At 49.7% G+C, this 27,640-nt stretch overlaps 1 protein-coding gene across 3 annotated transcripts in view; it reads left to right on the plus strand.

Moving 5' to 3' along the window:
• The window catches only part of EDAR (ectodysplasin A receptor), a 101,173-nt gene that overhangs the window by 65,058 nt on the left and 8,475 nt on the right, over positions 1–27,640 (plus strand). Inside the window, exons 2-10 of one of the 3 annotated variants that reach the window (XM_019663816.1) lie at positions 6,011–6,079; positions 6,867–6,989; positions 7,227–7,408; positions 14,202–14,287; positions 22,445–22,531; positions 23,461–23,589; positions 23,702–23,776; positions 24,069–24,141; positions 26,555–26,714. In XM_019663816.1, the coding sequence (XP_019519361.1) occupies positions 6,029–6,079; positions 6,867–6,989; positions 7,227–7,408; positions 14,202–14,287; positions 22,445–22,531; positions 23,461–23,589; positions 23,702–23,776; positions 24,069–24,141; positions 26,555–26,714 (966 nt within the window). In that variant the 5' untranslated portion in view covers positions 6,011–6,028. Of the gene's footprint in view, positions 1–6,010; positions 6,080–6,832; positions 6,990–7,226; positions 7,409–14,201; positions 14,288–22,444; positions 22,532–23,460; positions 23,590–23,701; positions 23,777–24,068; positions 24,142–26,554; positions 26,715–27,640 lie in introns of those variants that run through there. The other 2 variants (XM_019663817.1, XM_019663818.1) reach the window with 2 other exon arrangements.

The following is a 27,640-nucleotide window of genomic DNA, read 5'->3' on the forward strand; positions in this document are numbered from 1 at the left end:
CTGCTGCTGGGCCTGGGACCCCATTTTGGCGAGCAAGGCTGAACAGATTCTACTGACAGTGTCCTCTGATTTTACCTATATTTCAGCCTTGTCTGAATATCCAGGCTAACTCCAGACTCCAGGAGAAAAGGTCAAGTCCACGCTTGGCCGGTGTGAAGGGAAAGTGTTTGCCTCCCCTTCCACTCCTGTCACAAGCTCAGCAGTCCCCCCTGCAAAGGACAGAGCCACCAGCAGTCTGAGGGTCACACACAGCCTCCCCCTTGGAAGACAGTAGTTTCTCTCATGTCACACGTGTTCCCAGTTACCCAATCCCCAAGGCAAGGCTGGTGCTCATAACTCACACACATACACGCAAGACCCTTCTACTCTGCATATGATTTTATCAATGGTTAGAAATACCACAGAGAGCTTGTGAGAACACCTCCAGTGAGGCAGGAGGGCATCTCCTGGGAAAACTGCTGTGGGCTGTGGTCAAAGGAACAACAGGCTGGGTGCTACAACAGGATTCATGCCTGGAGCTGCCAAGCTCTGATCGTAAACAAGCCACAAGCCGCCTAACCATGAGAGTCCCACTATCTAACTGATCTTCGTAGGAGCTCATGTAAGGGAAAGTGAATTGACAGTGGTCAAATGCTCTTAAACAAGAAGGCATTACTCTTTTTAAGCTGCTTGTGAAGATGGTAGTAACACCCAGCTATCTTCACAGTAACACTGAACTAAGCAAGTCACCCTGTCTTCCATAACCTTTTGTTACCCCCACGGAAACCACTGTGACCTGTTTGTTAGAACACTTTCACCTGTTACCTCTAGAGTGTGTCCAAGCCTGCTAAGCTCTGTCACACTTGGGGTCTCCTTGATTCCTCACAGCACGCACTCACTGGGAGAGGGGGCTGCCTCATTCCTTTTTTTTTTAATTGGGGAAAAGCCATGCTCATTGGTTACACATTGTTTTCTTGCTACAATGGCATGGTCGACTCTTTTAAGGAGGGCGCAGCTCATAGTGGCCCAAGCAGGGATCGAACTGGCAACCTTGGTGTTATCAGCACGAGGCTCTGACTAACTGAGCTAACCAGTCACCCCCATCATTCCATTTTTATAGAAGAGAATGCATGCTGCCCCTCCAGGGGGCAAGGAAATACCACTCCGGGCAAGAAAGGGAAACCTGAAAGCTGCCCCTAAGGGCACCACAGTCCTGCAGACCTTTTCCTTCCCTTTGAATAAAAAGATTTGTCTTACCTCCCAGGTGACCCGGAGCTCAGTCCCTTCAGGAGTTTTAGGAGTCCTTCCTTAACTGCAGGGCAGTGGTGAGGATCCCATGTGTTCCAATACAGGTTAGAGTCTGGGAAGTACTGAGCAGTCCAGAAACCACAGTGAGGAGAGCGATGGATTCAAGGCCTGCTGAGTGCCGGTCCAGTGGATAAATGAGGTTGAGCAGCTGTGGGCCTCACGGAGCTACTGACCACAGGTGTGCTGTTGGCAAGGCCCTAGGAGGTCGGTTAGCACAGCTTCTCTATTGTCTATGAAGTCCATGAGCCTTCCATCTGGATTGGGGACCCAGTGCCAGAGGTGGGGTGAGGCTGTCTGTCTCGAGCTGCGTGCACCTCTAAGTACCTCTGCAGCCCTGTGAGTTCCCACAGCCTCTCTGTTCACACCACCCTGCTTTACATGGAGCTAAAAGCACTGGCCTCATTTTTAGTCTTCTCTAGATGATCCGCTGGGGAACTGATTTCCAAATAAGCAGGACTTCTTCACCACTTGGTTAATTGTTTTAGATAAAACTTAGCTGCATGTTAGAATATGGTGCTTTGTTTTTATTTTATTTTTTTTATCTTGAAATAATTTCAAACTTACAGAGAAGTTGCAACCATTTGTTATAATTTTGTGAAAGGTGGTAACTTTTGGTCCCCAATTTCCCTCTTAAGGGCCCAGAAGGATGTGATTCCCATTTGCTTAGACTCTGGCTCTCTCCTGGGTTCTGGAAAGGCACAGTGAGCAGAGCCAGTGGTCCGGTGGTATCCAACCTGCTGCGTTTCTATAAGGAGAAAAGGAGGTGCATGAGAACAGGGCTCCTCTATTTCACTCTCTGCCCTCTCCCTGAGGCCTAGACCAGGGCCTCTGTTCCAGGAATGAACAGGTCTTCATCCAGACGAAAGGGAGCGACGGGCCCTTTGGTTTCATAGGCGGCCCACTAGAAACTAAGTACACTATGCCAGCCACGTCTCTCCCTTGCTCAGGTCTTTCTCCTGAGCTCAACTCACAGGGGCAGCCTCTCAAGGCTCCTGGAAGTCCTCCAGGCCCCTCAATATGTCCACAGTCCACAACATTCCTCCGCCTCTGCTTCCTGCTCAGTAGCAGCTTCACACACACCCAACAGCCAAACAGAGACCTGGGCCAGCCTCTCTGCTCTGTCACCTCTGACACCATCATCTCCTAACAGGTTTCCACCCTCCTTTCTTCCTTTGCCTGAGCCAGTTGTTTTCAGGTGACAAATCATGTCCCAACAATGGGTCATGAAATAAAATGTTGTACGTTGCAACTACCAGTATTTTTTAAATGGAATAAAAATATTAGGACAGAATAGATTATATAATAGTACATTGCATGCAGTAAGTATAAATGTTTCATGCAACTTTTATCTCGATTGTATTGGTAATATGTGTGTGGTTGGGTCACATTGTGGCATATATTTCCTCTATCCGTACCGCCTTCTTTCACTGCAGTAGATAGTTGGTCCTGCCACCCTCTGGCTCCATCGCACAGCCTTTGCACATGTCCCATTGCAACATCCCAACTTCATTTAACTTCACGCTCAGCCCTCTGGACCAGCCCGTGGCTTTCCCTCTGGCCATTTGGGCCATCTACTCCCCTTTCCTGGGGGACCTTTTTTCCATCTCTTTCCCAGCTAACTCCTATCTGCCCTTCAGGACTTAGATGAGACTCTGCCTGCCCTGATCTCCCCCCAAGAATGGGTCAGGGGCCTCCAAGGGTGTGGGCCACCAACTCCCCTCCCCACAGCCCATTTCTCCATCACTGTCAATGTTAGGGAGGGCTCAGAACTCATGCCAGGCTGGAAAGCACCCACTCAGGTCCTTTCACTTGCGCCTCTGCCAGCTGGTGGGCAGCAGCCCTGTCCTGCACAGGGGGTTGGGGATCGCCAAAGCCAAAACAATCGGGAGGTCATGCATGGAAGCAACTCGGGCTCCCTCCTGAATGCAGAACTGCTTTCTGCCAAGGCCAGTCAGACCTCAAGACCCGAATCCTAACCAGTGGGCTGCCTGCTGCTTCCTTCCCCAACTCCACTTGCCTTCTTGGAGAATCGGTAATAATAACAGAAACCCATCAAAAGCCACTAACTCTTTGTTTAGCGTTGTATATGCATTTGTTTTTCTGTCTCCTTCCGTTAGCCTGGGGAACGTCTTTAACGAGCCTTTCAGTAAGTGCTTCTGGTTGACACTAAAGGGCGGCCCAGCCCTTCTCAGTGTTTACAGGGAAGCTCTCAGGATAGGCTATAATTAGAAGTCAATTAAATTAGAACCCCTTAGTGATGTTCTTGGAAGGCCTCCAGACTGCAGCTTTCCTCAGGAGAGTCTTGGCCCGACTCAGCGTACACCCATCTCAGCTACCCACCGTCCTAAAGCAAAGGCCAGGTTGTCGGCCAAAATGTTGGTTCCTAAGTTCCCTTTTGGCCTTTGTTTGTACCTTACTCTCCCACCTGGTGAGGCTGCGGGTCCAGCCTCCCACCCTGCTTGCTCCCTGCTAGGAGGAAAGCACCCAAGATTTCACTGAGGGGTGGGTTGGGTGCTCTAAGCTCACCTTAGTCCATTTAGTGTTTTTTGAAACGTAAATGTGGTACTGAGTTGCAAGACAGTGTGCTAGAAAGTATCAAGCGGCAGCTTTTGTATCTCTTCAAGAAATTCCTGAAACCTAACCCTTCCCCAAAGGCCACCTAATGTTACTCACCAGGTAAGAGACACGTCCAAGGTAACTGTGCCAACAGGGGTAAATCCTAGGACAGATCCGGGCCCCATGGGACATCCTTCCCCAGCCTGTCCTCTGAGCAATCAGGGATGCGTTTCTTCCCAAAGCAAATGTCTTTATTGCCTTTCTGCCAGATCTCAAAGTTCCTTTGTGCTCTTCTAAATCATTCTGACTCTAGGAACTATAAAAAAATAAAATAAAAAAAAGGAATGTTTCCCATAATTTCAGTTAGTCACCCCCATCCTATGTCACTCCCTGCCAAAATATCTTTGCTGAAAGTGTAGGAGATGCCACTCCAGACCTGCTTCTAGGCACACAGACACTTTGACAAATACAAATCCAGGCTGTTCTGTGTGACTTCTCCCTGAAGCGCCCCTGAACAGTGTTCCACTGCGTTTCTTGTCATTTGTAATGACACATAAGCAGGACAGCTAAAGCTCTTCTTGATTTTATCCAACCTCTTCTTATGGGGAGTGTGGGTGCTTTGTGGAAACAGAACAGAGGTGTATGGGGGCAAGACAGGCTTGGGGGGCAGGATAGCAGAGCCACGTGCTGCCTGGAAGGCAGGCAGAAGCTGAGAGGGAGGTGGACTCAAAGCTCTTCAGATCTGTCCATCACTGACCTCTCACTACATATTTATGTGTTGGGAGCTTCTCCTAAATGTGCATTCTCTCCCCCCCAAACCTCACTGAGCAAGGTGCTACGTCCTGGCGGAGGTGGGAGAGAGATTTAGAAAAGTGTCTGTACACTAAGGAGTTTAGTTCTCCTTAGCACCACCCCACCCGGCCACCCCATTAACTGGCCCCTCGCTTTCCCACCCCTGGCCCTTCCCCAGCTCTTAACTTACACAGCCCACCCTCTTTCTCAAACTGAACTTCCTTATGTCCAATAAATAATCTTTTGGCTGCAGTTTTCCCTAATGCCTTTAGGATATTGCATTGTAAAGACAACATTCAGGGCTTTTCTCCTAAAAAATAAAAAATAAATGAAAATGGATTTTCCATTTATCGATCTCCTGCTTCGAGCCCCTGCACAGTCATTTTTTGGTGTGGTATTTGGAGGGTGTGAGTTTCCATGATCAGTGATGGCTCACCAAGAACAAGAGGATTCATGGGGCGCGAGGTCAACCTGAGTCACGGTCTGAGTCAGCCGTTGTTTCTAAAAGTTCCTCACACAACCCGCTGTTAGAAGGTGGCACACTGTTTTGTCCCTAACGGATCCCCAGTGTCAAAGCAAGATAATAGTGACCCAGTGTGTGGCAATGACGGGATTTAGGCACTCACACGAGCACATTCTCTCTCATGTGAGAGAGAGCTCACATTATAGCCAGGCTCCTAGGTAAAACTGCTTCGAGTTGGAAACACAGGTCTCCCATTCTGAAAGTGGAAAATAGTACCCCCTCCTTCAAAGCAGTTTACTAATTTAGTAGTTGGGGGAAGCATCTGAATGCCTGGGATGTAGCCATCCTCTGTCCCTTAGGTGTGACCTTCAGCAAGTCACTAACGTCTCTGGGCTTCAGTTGTCTCGACTGTAATGTTAAGTAGTTGGACTCATGCATTCTCTCAGTCGCTTTGACAGAAGACACATCATCGCAGAGAGAGGGAAGAACCTTACGGAGGGGCTGAGAGAGCAGGAAGTGAGGGGATGGGCATGGGCTGGCTCTGGCTTCTGGCATTATCTCCAGGGCCGCCCTGGAGCCAGGGGGTCAGCATCCGTGCCAGGGTTCTTCCGGCTCTCCCAGCAGGTGAAACAATTGGTCATTGCCCAGCGTCAGCAGTGGTCCTCGGTGTGTTCTGGTCCCTCTTCTCTGGAGCTCTTTCCTAGGGATGAGGTGACGCTGGGAGGACGGTCCAAGGTGCCTGGGGCTCAGCTTAAATCTGCCTTTTCTTTTAGGATGTATTCATTCCCGTTCTGCTTGCTTATACCCAGTGGGATACAATGAAGGAAGTTGGACCTGGGGTGGGGGTTGGGCCATGACCAGCTAGTCCTGGAGCAGCCTCAAGCCCTGCAGGTGATGCAGTGTATCTTTCAGGTGAACCCACGGGAGAGGATGACCCATATGGGAGACTGCAAACGGATGCCCTGGCTCCCGGTCCTGGTGGTAAGTAGGTCAGAGCACCTGCCCGCACTGCACCCTCTGCCCACAGCGTGCCCATGGTGGCCCTGCTCGAGGTTCCAGTGGGAGCCATACTGCCTAGAGTCAGTTCCTTGGCCTCTTAGGCCTCAATTTACATGCCTGTAAAATGGGAACGATAATAGCACACCCTTCACCGCATTCTCCTAAAGATGCAAAAAGATAAAACCTACAAAGCACTGAACAGTGCCCAGGGTTCAAATTAGACTTCCCTCGTTGGTGGCTCCCTTTATAGGGTTTCATGGATAGAAATGTCCTTAAATGCGTATTTATGTTGTGCTATACACAACCCAAAGCCTGTGCAAGGAGCCACACTGCGGGCCACACAGCTGAGAAAGATCCAGGCCTCCACCACAGGACTCCTCCTCAGTGGAGGAGAAGAGGCACCATGTGACCGAAAGACCTTTCATTCTAGAGGCTCAGGGGAGGGCCCGCCTCATCCATGACTTTGGAGAGAATGGAAGAAAGATTTTATGGGCAAAGAGGGTTTGGATCAGGCCTTGAAGATGGGATTGGGGGAGAGGGAGAGGCAGGAGTGAGGTCAGACTATGGGAGCAGGGTGGCCTGCCCAGTTTATTAGCTAAAGTTCCCGGGGCGGGGGGGGGCACCAAATGAGCACTAACTGATTCAGCAGGGTCCCCACCACCAGACCCCTTCCTCACTCAGCCTTGGGGGCTGTCTGGACACTGACCCCGAGTAACTATGTGTGTCTTCAAGCAGGTACGAAGGCCAAATGACCCCTTTCTTGTGGCAGGTGTCTCTGATGTGTTCGGCCAGAGCAGAATACTCTAACTGTGGCGAGAATGAGTACTACAACCAGACCACAGGGCTGTGCCATGAGTGTCCCCAGTGTGGACCAGGGGAGGAGCCCTACCTGGTAAGGCCCCCTGCCCGGCCGCCAGACCACAGACCCCCAGGGCCTGGTGAGCGCTCCCTCCTTCACGGGCCATCACCACCCTACCATGCGTTGCTCTGCACGTGGTCCTCAAGCTACATTAAGTGCCCAGGGCGCCCGGTGTGCTCATGTGCCTGATGCGCCCAAAGACCACAGGTTTGGTCATGGCGCGTGTGGCCATTGTACTCACCTGTATCCTCTGTCCCCTCCCTCGGCCAGTCCTGTGGCTATGGCACCAAAGATGAGGACTATGGCTGTGTCCCCTGCCCAGCGGAGAAGTTTTCCAAAGGAGGCTACCAGATATGCAGGCGCCACAAAGACTGCGAAGGCTTCTTCCGGGCCACCGTGCTGACACCTGGGGACATGGAGAACGATGCTGAGTGTGGGCCTTGCCTCCCTGGGTAAGCATGGGGCACTGCCAAAGCGCATCATCCCAGGACGCCTTCTGCAGAAAGTCCTGAACGTCCCATTGGTGAGGACCCCTGGGAACACGAGCAACTCAGGGCTACAGTATTGCATCACTCCTGCAATTTGTCCCATTCTACAAGGGGCAACTTGTCAGAAAGGAGGGCACGTGTCTGGAGTCAGGAAATATGGCATCTGGCATGGCGAGTCCTGCCACCTTTCACAGACAAGCAGCCTACCTAGGCTCAGCTACTGTGTTCTTTAAGTGGACATTGGTCCTAATAATATCTTCTGATTACCCAAATCAAACAAATGTGTTGAATACTTACAATGAGATAACACATTTTTGGAGAAAAAAATCTAAAATTACATACTAAAGTATTCTTTTTAGTATTCTGGGGGAAAAAACTGAGAGTAAAAGCCATTGATAGGAATATTTGAATCATATGGTACCTATAACTCCACCACAATTCTGTCCTGTACCAAAAGTCTTCCTCAAAAAGCAAAGTGAAAATGCAATTAGCCTGAAAGACAGGAAGATAAAATCTTCTTTGACACAGGCAGGACACTTCAAGCTCTACCTACCTGAAGCAAGGAACGTACAGCCTTGACACCCAGTGAACGCCAAGCTACGTCTATTGCAGCTACCTCCCTCTAGTGGCCACACAACATAATGCTTGCAAGGGCTGCATATAAACCAAAAGCAGTGGTGAAGGCTACAGGGCAGTAGGGAGGAGATAGAGGTGGTAGAGGTGGTGGTGCTGGTGGTGATGATGATGGAGCTTGTGATGACAGAGGCAGTGACAGCGATAGTGGAGGTGGTGATGATGGCGGTGGAGGCAGTAGTGATAATGGTGGTGATGACAGAGGTAGTGGATGTGATGGTGATGATGACAATGCAGGTGGTGAAGGTAGAGGTGGCAATGGTGGTCATGGTGGCGACAGCATTGTGAATAGTTCACTATACTTTACAACCCGCTTGTGCACATGTTATCTCACTGTTGAATTAAGGGGAGGAAGAAAATAAGAATGATATACCCAAATAAGAACATTGGGCATTATTAGTCTATGAGAAAAAGGAAGTGCAAAAAAGTCAGAAAGTCTCACCAATTTAGGAATAGTAAATAACTCTTGAAAATGTGGAGATATTTTTAAACTTGCAGAAATTAACCTTAGTTCAAAGTTTTTACTAAGAAGCATTTCCATAGCTTCCACCACCGTATCTCTTCTTGTGACGGCCCACCCCTACCGTCAGTCTCCCTAGTTTTCTGTCTTCCGTTCAGCCCTACCTCCTGAGCTGCAGACCTACATATCCAAATATCTGCTGGACAACTCCAGGTCAATGTCCTTGACACAGACTATGATTATTCAAACATATTTCTCAAACGAATAATGAAAACAGGGAACCGTATTGCAGGAACTTTTTTTCAATATGTAAAAATGCAGGTAGCTATACCCAGGGAAGATATTAAACTATTCTCTTAGAAAATATGATAAAAATAAAAGTTCTCTGAGTAATCTTTTTAAAATAATTTTTTATATTTCAGTTACAGTTGACATACAATATTATATTAGTTTCGGGCGTAAAACATAGAGATTAGACATTTATATAACTTACGAAGTGATCTCCCTTATAAATTTAGTACCCACCTGACACCATTTATAGTTATTACAATTACTTGTCACGGTGTCGTTTATATGGTATCCCTCATCCTGAGCTAGACAGGAGTGGGGAGTTTAGCTCCTTCCATCTGACAGACTTCCATCAACATGAAGCCGGATGTTCCTTTAGGGATCTGTGCCCTTCTAAAGAGTATTGGGTCCTTTGTCTTTCTGTAAAGGTCTACTTTCCTACTCTATGCTCTCTATTTTGACTTTTCCCTAGATTTTTTTTTTTATCTTTCTGCTTTTCTCCCAGGATTGATTAAGGTGAGTAGCCCAAGACAAGACTCTATTTAAATAGAATCTCCTATGTAGAAATTGACTTCCACCAAGTCAATAGGTATATACTTGCAGATTTTCCCCAAAGATTCCCTTTTCTCAGGGCTCCTAAGCTTGTAATAGATGCCACTGAGCCATCGGATGCTCCCTTTGTCCTCCACAAGGCTGGTATGTGGAGTCAACCACTGTGTCCTTCGCCCCAGTCCTCCAGCCGTCCTAGAATGACTTATTCGAAGGGTGTGGATGTGGTGTGGGAGCCAGACAGCAGGAGCTTCTCCCGATGGGTAACATGATGCCCTGGGGAGATTATGAAATCTCACCTCTTCTCGCTTCCTCTTCTCCTGTTTTGTTCCCTTGTCCTCCCACACAAGCCTTTCTCAGCCGCAAAGCCCCATGTACTGCTCATTGTTCAGTCAGTGTCTCAGCCATACACTGATACACAGCGGAGATGGCACATAATAAAGAGAGTGCTTGCCAAACCACAAGGGGAGAGCGGGCCAAGGCAACCTGTGGCATTAGGAAGACAAATAGGAGGCAGTCTGCATCCGCAGCCTGGGGACCACAGGGGCTCAGGAATGAAAACAGCCTTTCATGGAGCTGATAGCGTCAACCTGCCAAAACTCCTTATAATCCTCCTTTGTGACATAGCATGAGAGCTTCGTTTTGCTCTCAAAACCTAGGATACGTAATAGGAAGCGGGAGGCCTTTGGGGTCCTGCCCTGGTGAAGTACTGTGCTTGTTAGAGCCAGTATGAAGAGGTTGGGGGGCTGGAGATAAAGTAGGGGCTTTCTATTTCCGTGCCCTTGGGGCTGGGAGTGATTTATTTGAAAAGTCATATCACAGCACAGAGCCAAACTGGAAACTGACTACACACTTTCACATCCGTGGAGTAATGAGAGATCATACTGAGATACGTGTTGAGATGATGTGTCTCCTGCCCAATATCCCTCACTCACTCAATGAGTGCTCTGGGCCTCACCTCGTCCTGGGTGCTGAAGACAGAGTGTGAAAGAAGCTGATCTCACAAAGCAGGGAGGGAGTTCCTCAAGATTTCAGAGCTGGAAAGACCCTGTTAAGAGCACAGATGCTGGCCTCCCCACTAATTCTACAGATGATCATCCTTATCTTTCGAAGCCCTCTCAAGGCAGCGAGCTCACGACCGTTCCATTGTCAAACTTCTTCCTGGGACCAAGAAAATTGTCTTCATTGCCACAGAACAGTGGCCAAGCTGGCAGCTGCCTATAGTACAGGGTTATATACTGCGTTGGTCCCATGGCTTATCCTCTCTGGCTAGAATTTCTCTGTGGGTACAAGGAAGAATAAAACAGGCTGCTCAATGTGCATACCTACTGCCTCTTTTCCATCATCTGGAATAAAATCTGGCTGAATCTCACAGGCTCCTGTGAGATGTATGCACGGGTCTGAACCGCGGCTGGGCCAGAGCCGGCAGTGCTGATGGGCCAGGCTCCATTTTGCACCCATTCCTCTTCCCTCTCTACAGAGCTACCTCACTGGAGGAGCCCATCTGGGGAGTGGCTCCCACACCGTTAATGGGTAGGTGACTTCCAGGTTCGGCCTGAGCTTCATACCTGTTTATCCATCTATGTATTAAATACGTTGGCCTGGATGTCACAACCACCTGTATCTCCTCCATCTTCCCTCCACCGTCCCACCAAAATTCCTCTTCCTCCTATATCCCACGTCTTAGCAAATGGCATCACTGTTCACACAGATGGCCAAGGCAGACAGCTGAGAGTCCTCTTCAAAATCTCCTTCCCCACCTCCCACATGCACTCGGTCAACGACTCCAGTCACTGCTATCTTCCAACAAGCCCTCAAATGTTTCTTCCCCTCCAACTTCCCATGCTTCCACCTGGCCCTGGTCCTCACAACTTCCCACCTCATCCCTGGTCCCAGGGCTCTCGACTCTTCCCTACTCAGCACGTTTCCCTCGCTGCTGCCATTAGGATCATTCTAAGGTACAGCCTGATTGTGTCCTACAGGGTGTTAAGACTAAAATGGGCTTAGTGGTGGTCCTGCTTTTCGAAAGGGGAGGAAAGATGCACTAAAGACTCTCGGGGCTTCTGTCTGTCTCAGCACTTTGAACTTCCATGGAGAAAAACTTGGTCTCAGTCATTTGTTTTTCAGTCAACACTGGCCTAGAACCTTCCCTCCTCAGTACCTAGTCCAAGGTACTAGGGATATAGGTGTGAACAAGGCTGGCCCTAAGGGACTCTCAAGTCAGGAAGAGAGACCATCGCAATCTGGGGAAGAAGAATGCACTAGAGGTGAAGGCGAGAAGAGGAGCAACTAACAGTGGTGTCTACAAAAGGTCGCTGCCACAAATCTAATGCCAACAGCAGTCTCCAGTCTGGGGTGTGGTAAAAGGAGAAATTTTATTGAGGTGAAAAGTTTGCAAACCAGGGAGATGCAGCCTCTAGTAGAAACTGAAGGTGCACTCTACTCAAAGGGGAGGTCGCTTTTTATAGGGCAAGTCCCCACACTTGTCTCTGATTGGCCCATTTTTATGCAAATGAGGAATCCAGTCTGGTCCAAATAGCACTGTCCTGATTGGTTGGCTTCATGTGTTCTGGTTGGTTGTCATGGAGCCACTCTGATTAGTTATATAGTTGCAAATGAGTATATAGCTTCGTAGTTCTGATTGGATACCATTGGTCAAAATATGAAACCAGGAATTCTTTTATAAGGGTTGACTCAGCTAGCAGGAGCACAGTGCAAGGGGCTGAAGCTTTAGTCTAGTTTTCCCTGAAATGCAGTGTGTGTGAGAGGCCTCTGTCAGCAATGGCTGTTACACTCAGGTTATGAATTTGTGTTCAGTTAACCATGAGGAGTCCTTCTCAGCAGATGTATTTCTTCTCGGGGTTCACAGTGGCAGCACTGTGATATTAGAAAGCTGCAGGGGGACTGGCCTGGCTGACCTGGAGCCTGTCACCCTCATGAGGCCACATGCAGACACATGCCCCCTCCTGGGAGCAGATGCACTGTGGGCCTCAGTATCACTTCCTGCTTCCCAAGCACAGATGGCCTCTGAAGAGTGGTAGAATGCATGTTTGAGAGAGGCTTTTTCCAGAAAGCTTAACTGTGAAACTGGCTCTTGTGGCTTCTCTGAGGGGTGTTTTGAGATTGGTTAATTAATGTTTATAAGATACACAGAGATCTGAAGATAAAAGGCTCTGAGGAAGGGCCAGTAATTATGATCATAATATTACTGGTAATGGTCCAGCTCATGACAGCTAGAGTCCGAAGACCCTCCCAGCACTTCTGCACTGTGCTGCCATCAGTGGGGGTCTGGGTGTGCATGGCTAATAGAAAATATTAAAGGGCCGGCCAAGTGGCGCGTCGGTTAAGAGCTGCCTTGGGATGCCAGAGGGCCCCGGTTCGGATCCCACATATGAGGGCCAGTGACACTGCCCTCTACAGCTAAGATGCTGAACAACAGCTCAACCTGGAGCTGGGCTGCTGTGAGTCGCCGGAGACAGCATAGGCTGCAGCCCCTGCTGCAGTGGGTTGCCATGGGCTACTGTATGTAGCCAGCAGCCAGCGTGAGCAGCTGTCCAAAAGCCATCGACTGATCTGCCTCGCCCAGGAAGAGCTCAATGATGGTGCCAACTTGGGCCAGTGAAGCAACGTCCTCCACAACTAGACTGAAGAACAAAAGGACAGCAACCTGTCTGTTCCCCTCCCCCCAATTCCCCAATAGGAAAAAAAAAATCCAATAGCACAGAGGGGTTTTTCATCTTTTAAAATTGCAATAAGGGAGAACATTGGCATCAGCTCATTTTATTTAACTGATTTCTCACAATGCGATAAATTGCTCCATGATGATGGCTGAATGGGTTTATTAAAATGGGCACACACGAAGAGAAGTGCCAACATCTGCAGGCGGGAAGGAACCTGAGCTGTGAGCCCCAGAGGGGAGGACTGGGAGGTGGAGGTCCCGGAAGGGGAATGGACTGCAGAGAACTCTGACTTGTGGTGGCAGAGCTCTGCAGGTAGGGCATTCTGAGAGTCGGCATGGCGGTGGGGCTGGCATATTGACATCAGGAAGCTCAAAAGACATAATGGAACATTGTTGGGAGTAAAGGACTTCAGACACTCTTACTGCGAGTGATTTGTCCTTTTCTTTAAGTGCATGTAACCCCAGTGTGAACTTACATAGGTGTTTTCAGTCAAGTGTTTCCTGGGGAGGAACAAATAAATTTCAGTTATGACCTTGCTGTACTTCAGGCTATCTTTAAGGCCCTCTGCATTCACCTCTCTAGACATTGCTGTAGCCATGCTTTTCCGGCCAGCTCCATTCAATCTTGGTCAGCAAGTTATCACTGGGAGGTCCCAGGGTCCCAGGAATAGACACATCTGCTAGTAATCCCACTGGGCTACAGGCTGTGAGATGGGCACTCGCTGACAGGATCCTCCTCCTCCAAAGGTGCCTGGAATTCTGGCTGGCAAGACACCTCAAGAACTAAATAGTGTATACGGGGGGGGGGCATGCAGATATTTCTGGTAATGATTTTGATGGAGAGGCTGATGGGATACACACACTAAACAAATTCATCTGTGAAAGGAACCAAAAAAAGGGAAGAGATTTTTTTAAAGACCCAAACTGGCCCAATATTGGAAAAAGAATATTCTATTTCAAGATCAGCTGAAAACCCCCAAGGAAATGCAGTGATCAAAATAGCTCAGCAGGGCTCCCGATGCCCACGGTGTCTGTCTCATGCCTGACTTGGAGCCTGCTTTGGTGGTGGGCATGCCACGTGGTCAGTACTTGCTTGTGGTAACACCCAGCTCACCTGCCTGCTTTGTCTTGTCTTGTCCTCCCTGTAGCTACTACATGCTGGAAAACAGACCCAGGAACATCTACGGCATGGTCTGCTACTCCTGCCTGCTGGCGCCCCCCAACACCAAGGAATGTGAGTGCACTTTGTCCTTCCATCAGAACGGTACTGGTTGGTTCAACATTCATGTCTTTCATTACACGGGGTGGTAGGTAGAAGGCAGTCCTGGAACCTAGACAAGTTAACTATAGGGAAGGCACACACAAGAGCGCTCCCATGGCTTAACCAATCAGGCAGCAGGTCCGTGAAGGAGGTTGGCTGTAGCTGAAACATGAGTCAGAGAGACAGGTCAGTCACCTTGGAAAAGTGACCTTGAACAAGTCGCATAACCTCTATGAGCCTAACTTTTCTCATCTGAACTTTGGGAATACTAAAATCTGAATAATCCATCTCATGCATGGCAATTGTTGGAAAAAACAATGAGATCACAGATGCCAACGTATTTTTCAAAGTACTACAAAGTTCTAGACAATTGTTAGTTCTCATACATATATTTGTTTTTTAAATAAAGGATGGCCTCCTGAATGAGGCTAAGGGAAATACAGGGAGTGATAACAATTAATGAAATAGATTCCATGAAGCACATGTACACAATGAGTCTCACAAGCTTAGAATCTTGCCTTGGGCTGTTTCTTTTCCATTCTCATTTGGTTTGACTTTCACGGGCCTGTTTATGAGGAAGAGCCAGGAACCTCTCTCTGCTCCCAAAAATGTACTGTGTGGTCCTTTGGGTCTGTGGTCTGGAGAGGCACTGGCTCTCAAAGCGGGATGGGTGGGCAGCTGGAAAGAGGCTGGAAGTCTGGTCCCTAGACCACAGCTCCGCTCCCACTCTAGAGCAGAAGAGGTGCCCACACTGGAACCCTGCCTCTCCTGAGTCCCCATAAGGCGCTGCCCACTCCATCTTCTCACCATAGTCTTATCTATCTAATAGCAGAATAGAAGGGCCTCCCTCTTGAGGGCGCTCCCCCTCCCGCTCAGGTTCAGCTGGAGGGGTTGCTCTGGGTGGAAGGGGCAGAGACCAGTTCCTCCCTTCCAAACTGCTTAAGTAGAGGAGCCTGGCAATAATAAATGTGTAAGTCTTTAAAGCTGAGCAGTGCTACCCAGCCAAATGCTAATTAATTCACGAGTTTGAGGAGGCCCAAGGGCTCCAGACTGCCTGCAGGACTGTAGTGAAGTCAGTTGCCATTGCTGACAAGTCCTCTATACTATTGTAGATAGTTCTGGGATGAAGTCCTCACCTGGGAAGATGTCAGACACTCACCACCTGTTTAGAAAGGCTCTTTGCCTATGGAACCTGGAAAACAAGCAACTCTTCCTCATGGGGCCCTTTTGTTTGAAAGCTCAAACATTAAAGTGTGTCCTTGTCAATGCCTGGGGCTTGCAAAGCCCCCCCACCCCCCGAGTCCTGGAGACTTTGAAAATGAGTGCATCCCCCTCCCGACCCCCAGCCCTTAATTGCTTAACTGAAAACCAGCTCCCAGTAAGACCTCCTAGGGGTTCGCAGAATCTAGCCCTAGGCTTTGTGGGGTGACATGGTGAATGGAGCCCTGCCTGGACCAGAGTCTCAAGTGTGGACATGAAAGTTGCTCTCTCCATCCCTGGGACCTGCCCTTCCCCCTGCACTGGTTCTCAATCCAGAGAGCTTTTACCCAGGGCTCCTGCTCAGAAATCAGCAAATAGGGCTAGTAGGGCTGGTGGTGATCCCAGCCTCCGTAAAGACACCAAGGCCCAAACTCACAGAGTTGCCATCAGCAGCTCCATCCCCACAAAGCCAGGAGCTAGGTGAGCCCTCACCGGTCAGGACCACAACTCACCAGCTGGCTGCCCAGGCCCCACGAGGCTCTGCCCTTCCCGAGCCCACAGTCACTGAGAGCTCCTTTGCCTTCACCTGAGAAGCTTGCTTTGGTTTTGTTTTGATGTGATTTACCTGGGCCTTTGCCATGTGAAACTAATGCTCTTGATACCGGAGTCAATGGATCGTGGATTACACAACCCACAAAGAGAACTTGGCATGGACCCCAGGGAAGCCATGTGACACAGGCACACACAGATGAGAGCTGGAGGGGGCCAGGGGTGCCAGCTGTGCAGGAGTGAGCCCAGGGCTGCACAGTCTGAATCAGTGCCTGGGGACTCCCGCCCTCAGGGATGCAGCACCAGTACTCTTTCATCCTTAAAGAAATAGGGCTGTGATTCACATAGGAGCCCTGACAGCTGTAATCACCCAGGGCTGGGCCTCCCCCTGAGTCAGCAGGTCCAGGTGGAGCCGGGAATATAGGTTAACAGACCTCACTGACAGCCCTGATACGGGTTATGGGCCCGACTCTGGAACTTCACTGCCTGAGTTTCAATTCCTGTGTCACTTAGACAAGTCATCTAACCTCTCAGAGCCTCAGTTTCTTCACCTGCCAAACGGCACCCACCTCGTCTGCTGTTGTGCGGCTGGAATGAGCGGCACCTGCAGAATGGCTGCAGTGTGGTTAGTGCGTCATGGCCCATCCACACACAGGATGGGCCACACAGTTATTGTTAAAATGGAATAACGTCACTCTAGTCTCCAGGACCGCCAAGCAGTATGAGGGAGGCCAGAGGATGGCCGCTGGTCACCGTTGGTCCTGCCGTTGGACTGACGGTCATCTTCATGCACACAGATCATGTGTAGAGCTTAGGGTGGACCCCGGTACTCAGGGATTGTGAAATGCCATGTAAGCCATAAAAACCTCCCTCAGTTTCTGTTCTCTCGCCTGTATAATTGAGAAAATAATATCCTGTCAGTGTACTAATCAGCTTGTCACCTATGTGTACAAAATACTTTGAAATTGAAAGCACGAAGCAAGTGTAAATGACGATTCTTCCATGAACCACAGGAGTGTAGCAGGATCGCCCCAGTGTACTCAAGGGCTTTGAAACAGGGCCCCCTCCTCTCCTGCTTGTGGCTTTCCCGTCAGGAAAGCTTCAGGCCTTTCTTCTAGATGCTTGGGCTGCGGTGAACAAGCACAGCCATCCCCACTTCCTGTGCCATCATTGTTTGTGTCCTGGCAAATCAACATTAGATGGAAGTGAGAGAAGAAGCCCTTCAGCTATTTTTCAGTGACATCAAAGAGCACAATCCACTTGCTGCCACCAAAGCTTTCTGCACGTGCCTGTGGGCTGCCTCGAAAAGAAATCCATGTTGTAACAGCAAAGAAATGGCCTGGTGTAATAGAGGAAGAAAGGGCATGGCCTCAGATCTGGGTTTCATCAGCGTTTCTACTCTTGGGAAAGTTATCTAACTTTGTACCTCAGTTTTCCCATCTGTAAAATGGGGCTATCCGTCTCATAAGATTGCTGGGAGGAGGAGATGATGTGTTAAGTACATAGGAAGTGCCCACTCCAGTGTGCAGGCAGCAGGTGGTAAAGCTTCAGCCTAGCAGCTGAGCACCACCCTGGGCCTCCCGGAGCCTGTGCAGCCCCACCTCAGACAGCTGACTTCCTGTGCCTCATCAGCTCACCTGGGACACAGCGATGCTTCCCTTGTTGTCATCATTGCTATTATCACTCATCAGTGACTACAACCCCTGAGTCAGTCCAGGATGGACTCGCCTTCTGGAGAATTGCACTGTCACCAGGAGTGCTGTGGCACATTTCCCTTTAGATGTCATTATGTGATACCCAACAGTGATGTAACGCCAGTGTGAAGCCTTGGCCTCCCCAAATGCCAATTTCCAGCTGTTTCCAATGTAGTGTTCCTCAAACTTGAATGTGCACACCAGTTACCGGGATCCTGTAAAGAAACAGATCATGATGCAGCAGGTGTGGGTTGGGTTCCAAGACTGCCTTTTTTTTATTATTATTATTTTTTTTATTGGGGAATTGGGGGGATGGGAACAGTGCTGGGGGATTGGGGAAGGGGAACAGACAAGTTGCTGTCGTTTTGTTCTTCAGTCTAGTTGTGGAGGACGTTGCTTCACTGGCCCAAGTTGGCACCATCATTGCGCTCTTCCCTGGAGAGGCAGATCAGTCGCCGGCTTCTGGACGGCCGCTCACTGCGGCGGCTGGCCGCTCACGCTGGCTGCTGGCTACATACGGTAGCCCATGGCAACCCACTGCCGCAGGGACTGCAGCCTACGCCGTCGCCAGCGACTCACGGCAGCCCAGCTCCAGGTTGAGCGGTTCTTCAGCATCTTAGCTGTGGAGGGCAGTGTTCACTGGCCCTCATATGCGGGATCCGAACCGGGGCCCTCTGGCATCCCAAGCGAGTTCTTAACCATCGCGCCACTCGGCCGGCCCCAAGACTGGCTTTTGTAGCAAGCTCCCAGAGACCCCACTTGAAGCAGCCAGGTTCTAATGACTCTGCCCACTGTTCCAGGACCTGCCACTAGGGGACCACTGAGCCAATGCAACAGCCTCAGGCACCCTTGATGACAGCTGTAAGAATCAACAAATCATTCCTAAAAGCCCAAGCTGTTCCATATGTAGAGAATGCCAGCCATCTCTAATACGTACAGGCACATTTGTAAATTGTGTGGATTAACGAACCTCAAAGCCCCTGTAAATCCTATCATCACATTGAATAGAGGTATAACTACATTAAGCCATATGCTTACAGTTCTCAGAATCCTCCCGGGGAAGGTGAGCGTCCTCCCCAGAGAGCTCCCACTGGCCTGTACTTACTAACCAGAGTCAGTGCTGCTGCCTCAAACTTACATTCCACTTTCTTTCGTTTTAGTGGAGTCCTTGTGTGGAAATTTCTGCCTATTTTCTGGGACTACAGTTTCCACCAAACTTCTCCTCCCCCTGTGATGTAATACCACATTTTTAATTACCCAAAGCTGGGCTCCAAATGGAAGCATTCTGGATCAGTGCTTGATCACCCAACAGACACAACATCGAGAAACATTTTCATCAATGATCCATTCAAAGGAGGCCATGTGAACTGGAAAGACACGGCACGTGTTAGAAGAAAGGGAAAACTCCCAGGTGCCAAATATTTTTATTAGTGCTGAGTTAATCCTCATGAGACCAGAGCAGAGCCTGGAAAAGGACAACGTGTCATGCAGGGTCCTAGGGGAAAAGGCATGCTATCCTGAGAGCACCTGCCCACAGAGATAGACCTCTAGTCATGCAGCCTCCCTGCCCACTCACCCTCTTACTCCCCTTGGACGTGCTCAGAACACAACAGTCCAGGCTGGAGTTCACTTGGGGGACCATGTCTAGTAAATCAGAGTAGAGGCACAGCCCAACTTGACACCTGACTCCGGGCAGGCGGGTACCCACCGTGCACATCACTGACTTGCATACGCGTTGTCTGGTCATGTCAGTGTGTCCCCAGCCCTGCCAGTCAGGGGAAGAAGCACTTTATAAGTCTGCGCGCTGCTGGTCTGCTCTCATTGTCCCTCTCTAGACCACAGGCCTGGGCGTGTTTGTGTGTCCAGCCCCCACCTCTGTCACCCAGCCTCAGCCAGCAAGCCCCGGCAGAAAGGGGCAAGAGAGACCAAGATGACAAATGTGCACAAACAGAGCCCACAGGTAGCCTTTTCCTGACTACATAGCTTCATCTCCCTGGAGCCCCTTACCAAACAGATTAGTTTCGTTTTCAATGTCCTATCTGCTTTTAAAAAGGAAATCAGTTAGGCTTGAAGCTATGCCCCTGTTGCTTTCTCTCACTTCACTGGATGAAGTTTGATAGGCTGCTTCCCGGCACGATGCAAACAAGGCTAAAAATCTGAAGTCCGTTTTCTCGTTCTGGGACTTTCAAAGGGAATCCACATGGCATGTGAGTAGTGAAAGACTGAGCCTCCAGGTCCGTCGTTTGACATGAGCAGCTGTCAAGAGACATGCACCTCTCCCCCGGGGAGCACACACCTCCACCAGCACCTCCCTGCGAGGCCTCTGGTTCTGAGGCCAGGCGAGAAGGCTAAATTAATTCAACCTCATTTAAATCTCTTCTAAATTGTTAAGATTTATCATAAGTTTGGGGGTAGAGGGAGCTCTTTATCCTCCAGAAAGGCAAAGAAATGTCTCTGTAAGCTCTGGACACCAGTGGGGTCCATTCCCAGGACACAGCAGGTTTGGGAAGCCCCAGCGGGGAGAAAGACCAGCAGCCATCAGCGCCATTTCTTCTCCACCCACCCACCACGTCCTACACCCCACTTCTCTGCTTCCTGCCCCCTCAATGGCCGGCCATTACAGAAAGAAGGGGCGAGGCCCCAGGACACAGCGGGGAGCCCGGGAGCATCGAGGAGTTCCCCTCTGTTCCAAGGTCACCTCTAGGGTCTCTGCTGATTCAAAGGGCAGCCCATGCTGGCCTGCTGCCTCAGTGCCCCTTACACCTCTCAACACCCTTTCCGCTCTTGGTAGAAGAGCTAAGAATCCATCCCAATGACAGCTTGAGAAAACAGAAAGAAAGAAGTAGGAACTACAGAGCTCAGCATGCCCTGCAGAAGGAAAAGACTGCCCCATCCATCATGTGGTGGTCTGGGTGGCACCCACACCCATGTCTGAGGCAACGCCGCAGGTGACAGAAACCAGGCAAGGGGGCAGAGGCCACTATCAGTGACGTCCCTGGTCTCCAGAAGTGGCAAATCCCCAGAGAAGAAACGCCTCTGGTTCTCAGAGCTCTGACTCACAGTGGGCTGTTTTGAACAACAAGGAAAATTGCTCTAAGTATGGGCTGGAAGGACAGCAGGATGGCGCCAGTAACACATGCCCTCACCTAGCCAACAAGCATCTTTGGGCTCCCCAGAGCCAGCCCCTGTCCAGGGTACTGAGGAGGGCGTTCCTGACATTCGGGTTTGCCCTCAGCTGGAAGATCATATTTCTCATGCGCCCGTGACAGTTTAATTTCCTGTCCAACCTGAGCAACAGGCCAACCCTGAAACATGTGGCACCTCATAGAAATGCAGGATTACACCAGGAGCCAGTCCTCAGCCTGCCCCTGTTTCCTCCCAAACCACCACTCTATTTTATTTGTAGAGTTTTCTATTTGCTTTCAAAGGTGTGAGGATTAGAAGTTTCTGGCCCTGTTCTCCTGTGACCTTCTCTATGTACTGGACACAGATGTGTGGATAATTCAGTAGGATTTCTTTGCCCGGTTGGCTTGACCACTATCTCCTGGGTTGCCCCAACCTGTGTGCAGGTGGCTTTAGAAATACCACACTGATCCAGTGGCTGTGTTTCTCCTGAGAACTTTTTCTTAAAGAAAATGTCCCTGTTTCTCACAGAAGCCTTGCTGACCAGGGTCCACACATTGGGGCCATTTTTCCTGGATGGGCTGCTGGGAGGACAGACGTGTTGATTTTAGGGAAGCCATTTGTCCTTATTCAGGGCACACCTACTTCCTCAATTACTGCAGAACTGGTAGAGACAAAAACAAGACAGGAAGAAAGTTATTTCAAACGTGATCATTTTTATTAACTGCAAAACTCAAGTCCGGTCTAAAGGAGGATTGGCCATCAGGAACTCATCTTTTCTGTGGTAGATCTTTTTTGTTTTAACTGAATGATTTAGTGATTTGGCTGATCACAAAATTAGTTTCCATTTCATCCCTGCTAAGTGACACTTTTCACATAGAATGGGAGTTTTATGAATCACAGTTTTAAGGGAACAGTAACCTCATGCCTGCTCTTAAACAGTTTGGTCACAACTGTTTTAAAAACATATCATAGATAAAATCCTAGAGGAAAATACACCAAAATGTCAACTTTAGATAGTGAGGCTGTGGGTGATTTCTTTTACTTCTTTCTTATGTTCTGATTTTTTCCAGGTTTTTTTATAATGAGCATATCTTACTTTTGTAACTTACGTAGCATATTATTTTGTTACTTTTAGGGAAAGTATTAAAAATACATTCCTGTTCTATGTCATTGAATTACTCAAGTATTATTTTCCCCCAATAATACTTGTATGTACATACATATTCCTCATTTTTATAGATTGCATAGACTTTATCCCATTCATAAGAAAATCAAGTTGGAGAGTCTTGCAAAGCCCCCAGACCCTGCTGCTTACTTTTAGCAGTTATCTCTCAGTGTGTCTTACTTAAAGAACAATAACCCTTGAGAGGTCAGAATGCATTTGGGGATTATAAGCACTCTAGGAAATGAGAAGGTTTCCTCACCCAGCCCGCCCCCTCTAGCCCATGCATAATCCAGACTTCAGATCAGTTAGCTCAGTTGCCACATCTTGCGTTTCAGGGTTGAAGGTGGGGCTTCTGCAGGTCATCTGAGGGATGCACAGTGACTGTTCTCCTTGCAGGTGCGGGAGCCACTGCAGGGGTTTCTGCCAACTTCCCCAGCACCTCTGGCAGCAGCACCCTCTCTCCTTTCCAGCACGCCCATAAAGGTAGGGAGGGCGCTCAGGTATTGATCTTCTGGAGGTAACCCCCTAGACGTAAGAGGGGGCTTGGGTGAAAGTGGAGAGGAAGAGAGGAAATACTTATCAGGAAGGACTGTGGAGCTCTTTCCCAATTGAAATCACCTCCCTGATATGATTCAATGACACGACTCCCCCCAGTTGCTGGCAATTAGTAATTATCTCTGTAAGGAGTGACACTGATCACTCCATGGGTGCCCTGGGCCCATTAGAACATGTTGGTAAGAACGGCACATTCCGAGGGCAGCAGGAGTGGTGCTCAGGGTGCCAGCGGTGAGGGCAGGAGGGGCACCGCTCCAGGGCTTTGGCGGGGCCTGATGTCAACAGCAATTCTATTGCTGGTTTTCATATAAACCTGCTGATCTCAACACTTTAACATCCATTTCCAATAACTACATTTTACCCCCAAATCCTTTCACGACGGAAGGATGGAGGAGGACCCCACAATTTCTCTCAGGGCAAGACCTAGCACCGTCTCATTGCCTTCTGTTGTTTAAGCAGATTTAAGCCCGAGTCCTCAGTGAGGCTTAGGGTGCCTTCAGAATCCCACGGTGCACTCAGCACACACACCAGGTCCCCAGACTAGTAGAACCAAGGGCAAGCACCCCAGGAACAACTGGGCAAACCCAAACCATGGCGTCCTGGAGAAGTCTGGACTTACCTCGGTTGAGACCTGCACGGAGAGCTCAGTCCTGACGAGATGGCCAAAGCAAACTCGTAGGACTGGGTTCTCAGACTAAGCAAGCATTTTGGATGCTGAGGGTTCCCTGGAAGTGTCCCACGGGCAGAGCCATTGCTTACAGGGTCCATGTTCTTGGAGGAGAAAGGGCCCCACCTGATGGATGGGTTCCTGTAGGGATGCCTGCGTCCTAAGTCCTGCCTTCTCTCCCTGACTTCAGCAGAGCTGTCAGGCCAAGGACACCTGGCCACGGCCTTGATCATCGCCATGTCCACCATCTTCATCATGGCCATTGCCATTGTCCTCATCATCATGTTCTACATCATGAAGACAAAGCCTTCGGCCCCAGGTGATGGCTCCCCAATACCTGCCCCACACCCCCTCCTCTCCCTGGGGACTGCTCCGTCAATTTCCCCAGTCAGGGAGCCTGGCTGCTCACACCTTTCTCTTTCTCCAACCAGCCTGCTGCACCAGCCACTCAGTGAAGAGTGTGGAAGCCCAAGTGAGCAAGGAAGAGGAGAAGAAAGAGGCCCAAGGTCTGCACACAGTCCCCATGAGCGTGGGTGTTTGTCTCCAGGGTCTAGACTTTCTGCCCCTCTTGCCGCTACACCAGCACCCTGACCTCCTTCCTGGCTGTGCTCTCAGGCCACTTAAAACAGGAGTCGCAGGACGAGGTGTCAGTGACCCCGCGTTGTGCTTAATCCTTGGGTCAGTGTGGCTGAGTCACCAGGCAGGGCTGCTGAAGAGGCAGTGAGCGGGGGGAGGACAAGCTCTGAGCTGGAGCCAACTGTGACGCCTCCTTCCCCCCATCTTCCCATTTACCTATAGACAGTGTGGTGATTTTCTCTGAGAAGGACGAATTTGAGAAGCTGACGGCAGCTCCGGCAAAGACTGTCAAGAGGTAAGTCAAGCTGAGGCAGCCCCAGCAGCCCCCAATTCCAGGCTGAAGTCGGGGGGTCCTTGGGAGTCCTCATAGGAAGGGGAGCTGGCCACGCCAGGCGAGGCGTGCATGAGAAGCCTGGCAACCGGCCTGGAGGCTGTGCTAGGGACAGCTCCAGAAGGAACAGGGCCCCAGGGACCAGGAGGGCAGCCCCCGTCAGCACGGGGTCTCAGCCTCACTGTTCACCTGCAGCAGGGGCCAGGCGGTGACAGGGGTGGGCCATTAACACCTGCCTGCTGCTCTGGGTCGCCCTACTCCCTTCCTCCAGGGCCAGATGCCCCAGGCCTTTCTCTTCAACTCTGCCTTCCTCCTGCAGACCCCACAGCTTCCAAGTGCCCCCACCTCTCCAGGAGCCAGGTTACTATTAGTGCTGCTGCTGCCAGTACAAATATTGACAGCACCATGCTAACGCTGGAACTGTATCCCCATAATACTGTAACAGTGGTGACAGTGATGGCTACCAAATATTCGGTGTTTATTACCCACCAGGCGTGAGTGTGTTACCACCATAAGCCCTATGAACAAGGTGCTAACATTATCCGCGTTTGTAGGAAGCCAAGGTTTGGAAGCTGTCATGTGCCTATGGTCACACACCCAGCGAGTGGCAGGGCTGGGGGCAGATTCCAGGCCATCTGGCTCCAGTCTATGTTCCATAGGCTTTGGACCAACCACTAACGCTTAGTGAAATAAGGCTTCTTAAGGAAAAGAATTGACATGAAATCTTTACCGTATTTACCACACACACACACACACACACACACACACACACACACACACTAGGATGTGGAATCAGCCACGGCTTTAACCTCTCAGGGAAGTACACTTTCTATTGGTGATGTGAGAGGTCACCAAACTGGTTACAGGAAGAACAAAGGTTAAATCCCTCCTCTCCTGACCCCCAGCCTTTGACCTTTCCAGGGTATATGTACTCTTGCAAAGCTTTGCATTTTAGAAATGATAATGAACCCAGATATCTGTGAAGAGCTTTGGTGTTTATAATACACTACCAAATTTGTTATCTCATTTGGAAAACTCAACATTCCTGACACAAGGGCGGGAAGCAAACTCAATGCATGAAATCTTCGCTTACTGGGAAAGGAAAGCAGATTTTGTGCGCTCAACTTGGCAGTCCCTCAGGGAATGGTTTCTGATAACGCCTTTGTTCCCAATGATCGTTTTTTCAAAACCCCAGGAATTTGCGGTCTGTCCTTCCAGCTCCTGTCATTCCCAAGGGGGAGTGGGGGAAGCCCTAAAAAGGGCAGAGACACATCCTGTGGCTTAAGTTTCCTCTAAAGACTGAGGAAATATTTTGGGACCCTACTTGAAAAAATATAGCTTATTTCATACACAAGTGTTAAATAGAAATTAACACTCAACAATTGTGTTTTAGCAGACAAGGCACTGAGCTTTCATCCCCTCCACTTGCTCTCAGGTCTAAGGGAAAGGACCTGGGGCCACTCGGTGGCCTGAAGACAGCAGTGCTTTTCCACCTTGCTTACTCTCAGGGACAGCGCGGCAGGCCGGCCAACTCCCACGATGCCTGAACCCTCGTGGGTTTTACCCACCATTTTTGTTTTCTTTGTATCATCCTGTCTCTAGGGTTATGTTTGAGTGTGGGCTTCATTACTATAACCCAGTTACTAGCAAATATAATTCTTTATAAGTCTTCAGCCAAACCACAGGAAACAAGCAGGATGCTGACAAAAAAAGAATGTTGGTTTTCAAATATTTGGAATGATTTTGAGAGTTTGAGCTTCAATCCACATGTGCCCAGGGCCGTGGGCCTGGCAGTGAGCTGTGGTGTCACGTGAGCCCACCTGCCTTCCTGTGTGGTTTCCTGAAGCCCTTCCCTGGGCTTGCTGTGGCCCTCGCCCCATGACACACACATGTAGTCAAGAGGAGACCCCCCAGGCTCTGGCTCTGTTCAGCTTTGTTTTCAGTTATTCCAGAGAGCTGGCACCAGCCACATCAACTTGTTTGCCACATGAAGACACAAGGTTGAGCTTGGTGCTTCTCTGGATGAAATCGTAGGAAGCTGTAACACAGTCAAGAACCCTTTCCTGAACTCTGTGGCGTGGAGGGATGAGCAGATGCCATCCCAACCTCACTGGCGCCCCACAGCCCTGAGGTGCTCAGGGCCCCTCCCCTCACACAGCACCTGTGGGCCACCCTACATCCAACTTCCTTATCTGCAAAGGAGTGGAGAGCAGGCTATGTCTTTCTCGTCTCACGTCCTGCGCCTTAGGCCCACGGGCTGCTTAGTAAAAGGCTGAGGAACAAGTCACCACATCCTGATTGTCCCCACCATGGAGAGGCCATGTCCTCATTGCACCTTCCCAGGTGCCGTTAACAAACCTCGTTCTTGTTTCCGCAGCGAGAACGACGCCTCGTCTGAGAACGAGCAGCTGCTGAGTCGGAGCATGGACAGTGACGAGGAGCCCGCCACCGACAAGCAGGGCTCCCCGGAGCTGTGCTTGCTGTCGCTGGTCCACCTGGCCAGGGAGAAGTCAGTCGCCACTACCAAGTCGGCCGGGGTGAGACTCTGGCAGCCCATCCACGCACCTTCCTATTTACTGGTGCAGCGGGGTGATGCACCAAAGGACTCGGCCTCCCTGTGGAATAAGCTTTGCCATGTGGCACAGCGGTACTCCCCCAAGCCCAAGCCAGGGAACCTAGATGGAATAACAGGTTTAAAGCAAGATATTAAAAAATGGAAAACTTATTTCTCTTATTGTATAGCTTTATAGAAGAAAATGAAAAATAATAGGCAAAGACACAAGTTAAAATTGCTTGGAATGCCATAAGATAGAAATATTTAATTACATGTCTGGTTGTAAACATGCTGGCATATATCCAACCAGACATATAATAGTTATATTAATAGTTAAATAGCACTATTTATATAGTTTCTATACATAGCTATAGAACATTAGCTATATATATTAGCTATAGAATATATATCTAATGTTCTACATATACAGTATATATATTCTATAGCTATGTATAGATATAGTATACACATTTCTTGTAAAAATGCTCCACATGGTTTGTCACCTGAAGCAGGCCACCTTGGGACCTGCCATGGCAGGGGGTGTGGGCAAAGGTGCACAAAGCCCTGCCCCCGCTTACCTGAGAGTCCATCTGTTATATTATAGCCTGTGGTTCATGGCAGCCTGATCCAAGCATCACATCAGCTCTGTTGCTAGGCAATGCTGCTCATGGTAAACGTGTCCCTGATGGAGACGCTGGATCAGGCCTGAGTCCTGACAGGGATATCATCCTCTGGGCTGCCCAGTTCAGTGACCTCTGCAGCAGGGCCTGTCCCTTGCAGGACCCTGCAGGCCTATGGAGCTGTTACGAGAGATTTTGGCTCCCACGGGGCTTGGGACCTTTCAGCCTGGTCCACTTCTGCACCTGTCCATCATGGGCCTCATTTTCTGGCTGCCCACTGGCAAGCTGG

Source organism: Hipposideros armiger, unplaced genomic scaffold (assembly GCF_001890085.2).
Source record: "Hipposideros armiger isolate ML-2016 unplaced genomic scaffold, ASM189008v1 scaffold_406, whole genome shotgun sequence".
In the NCBI taxonomy this organism is placed as follows: Eukaryota; Metazoa; Chordata; class Mammalia; order Chiroptera; family Hipposideridae; genus Hipposideros; species Hipposideros armiger.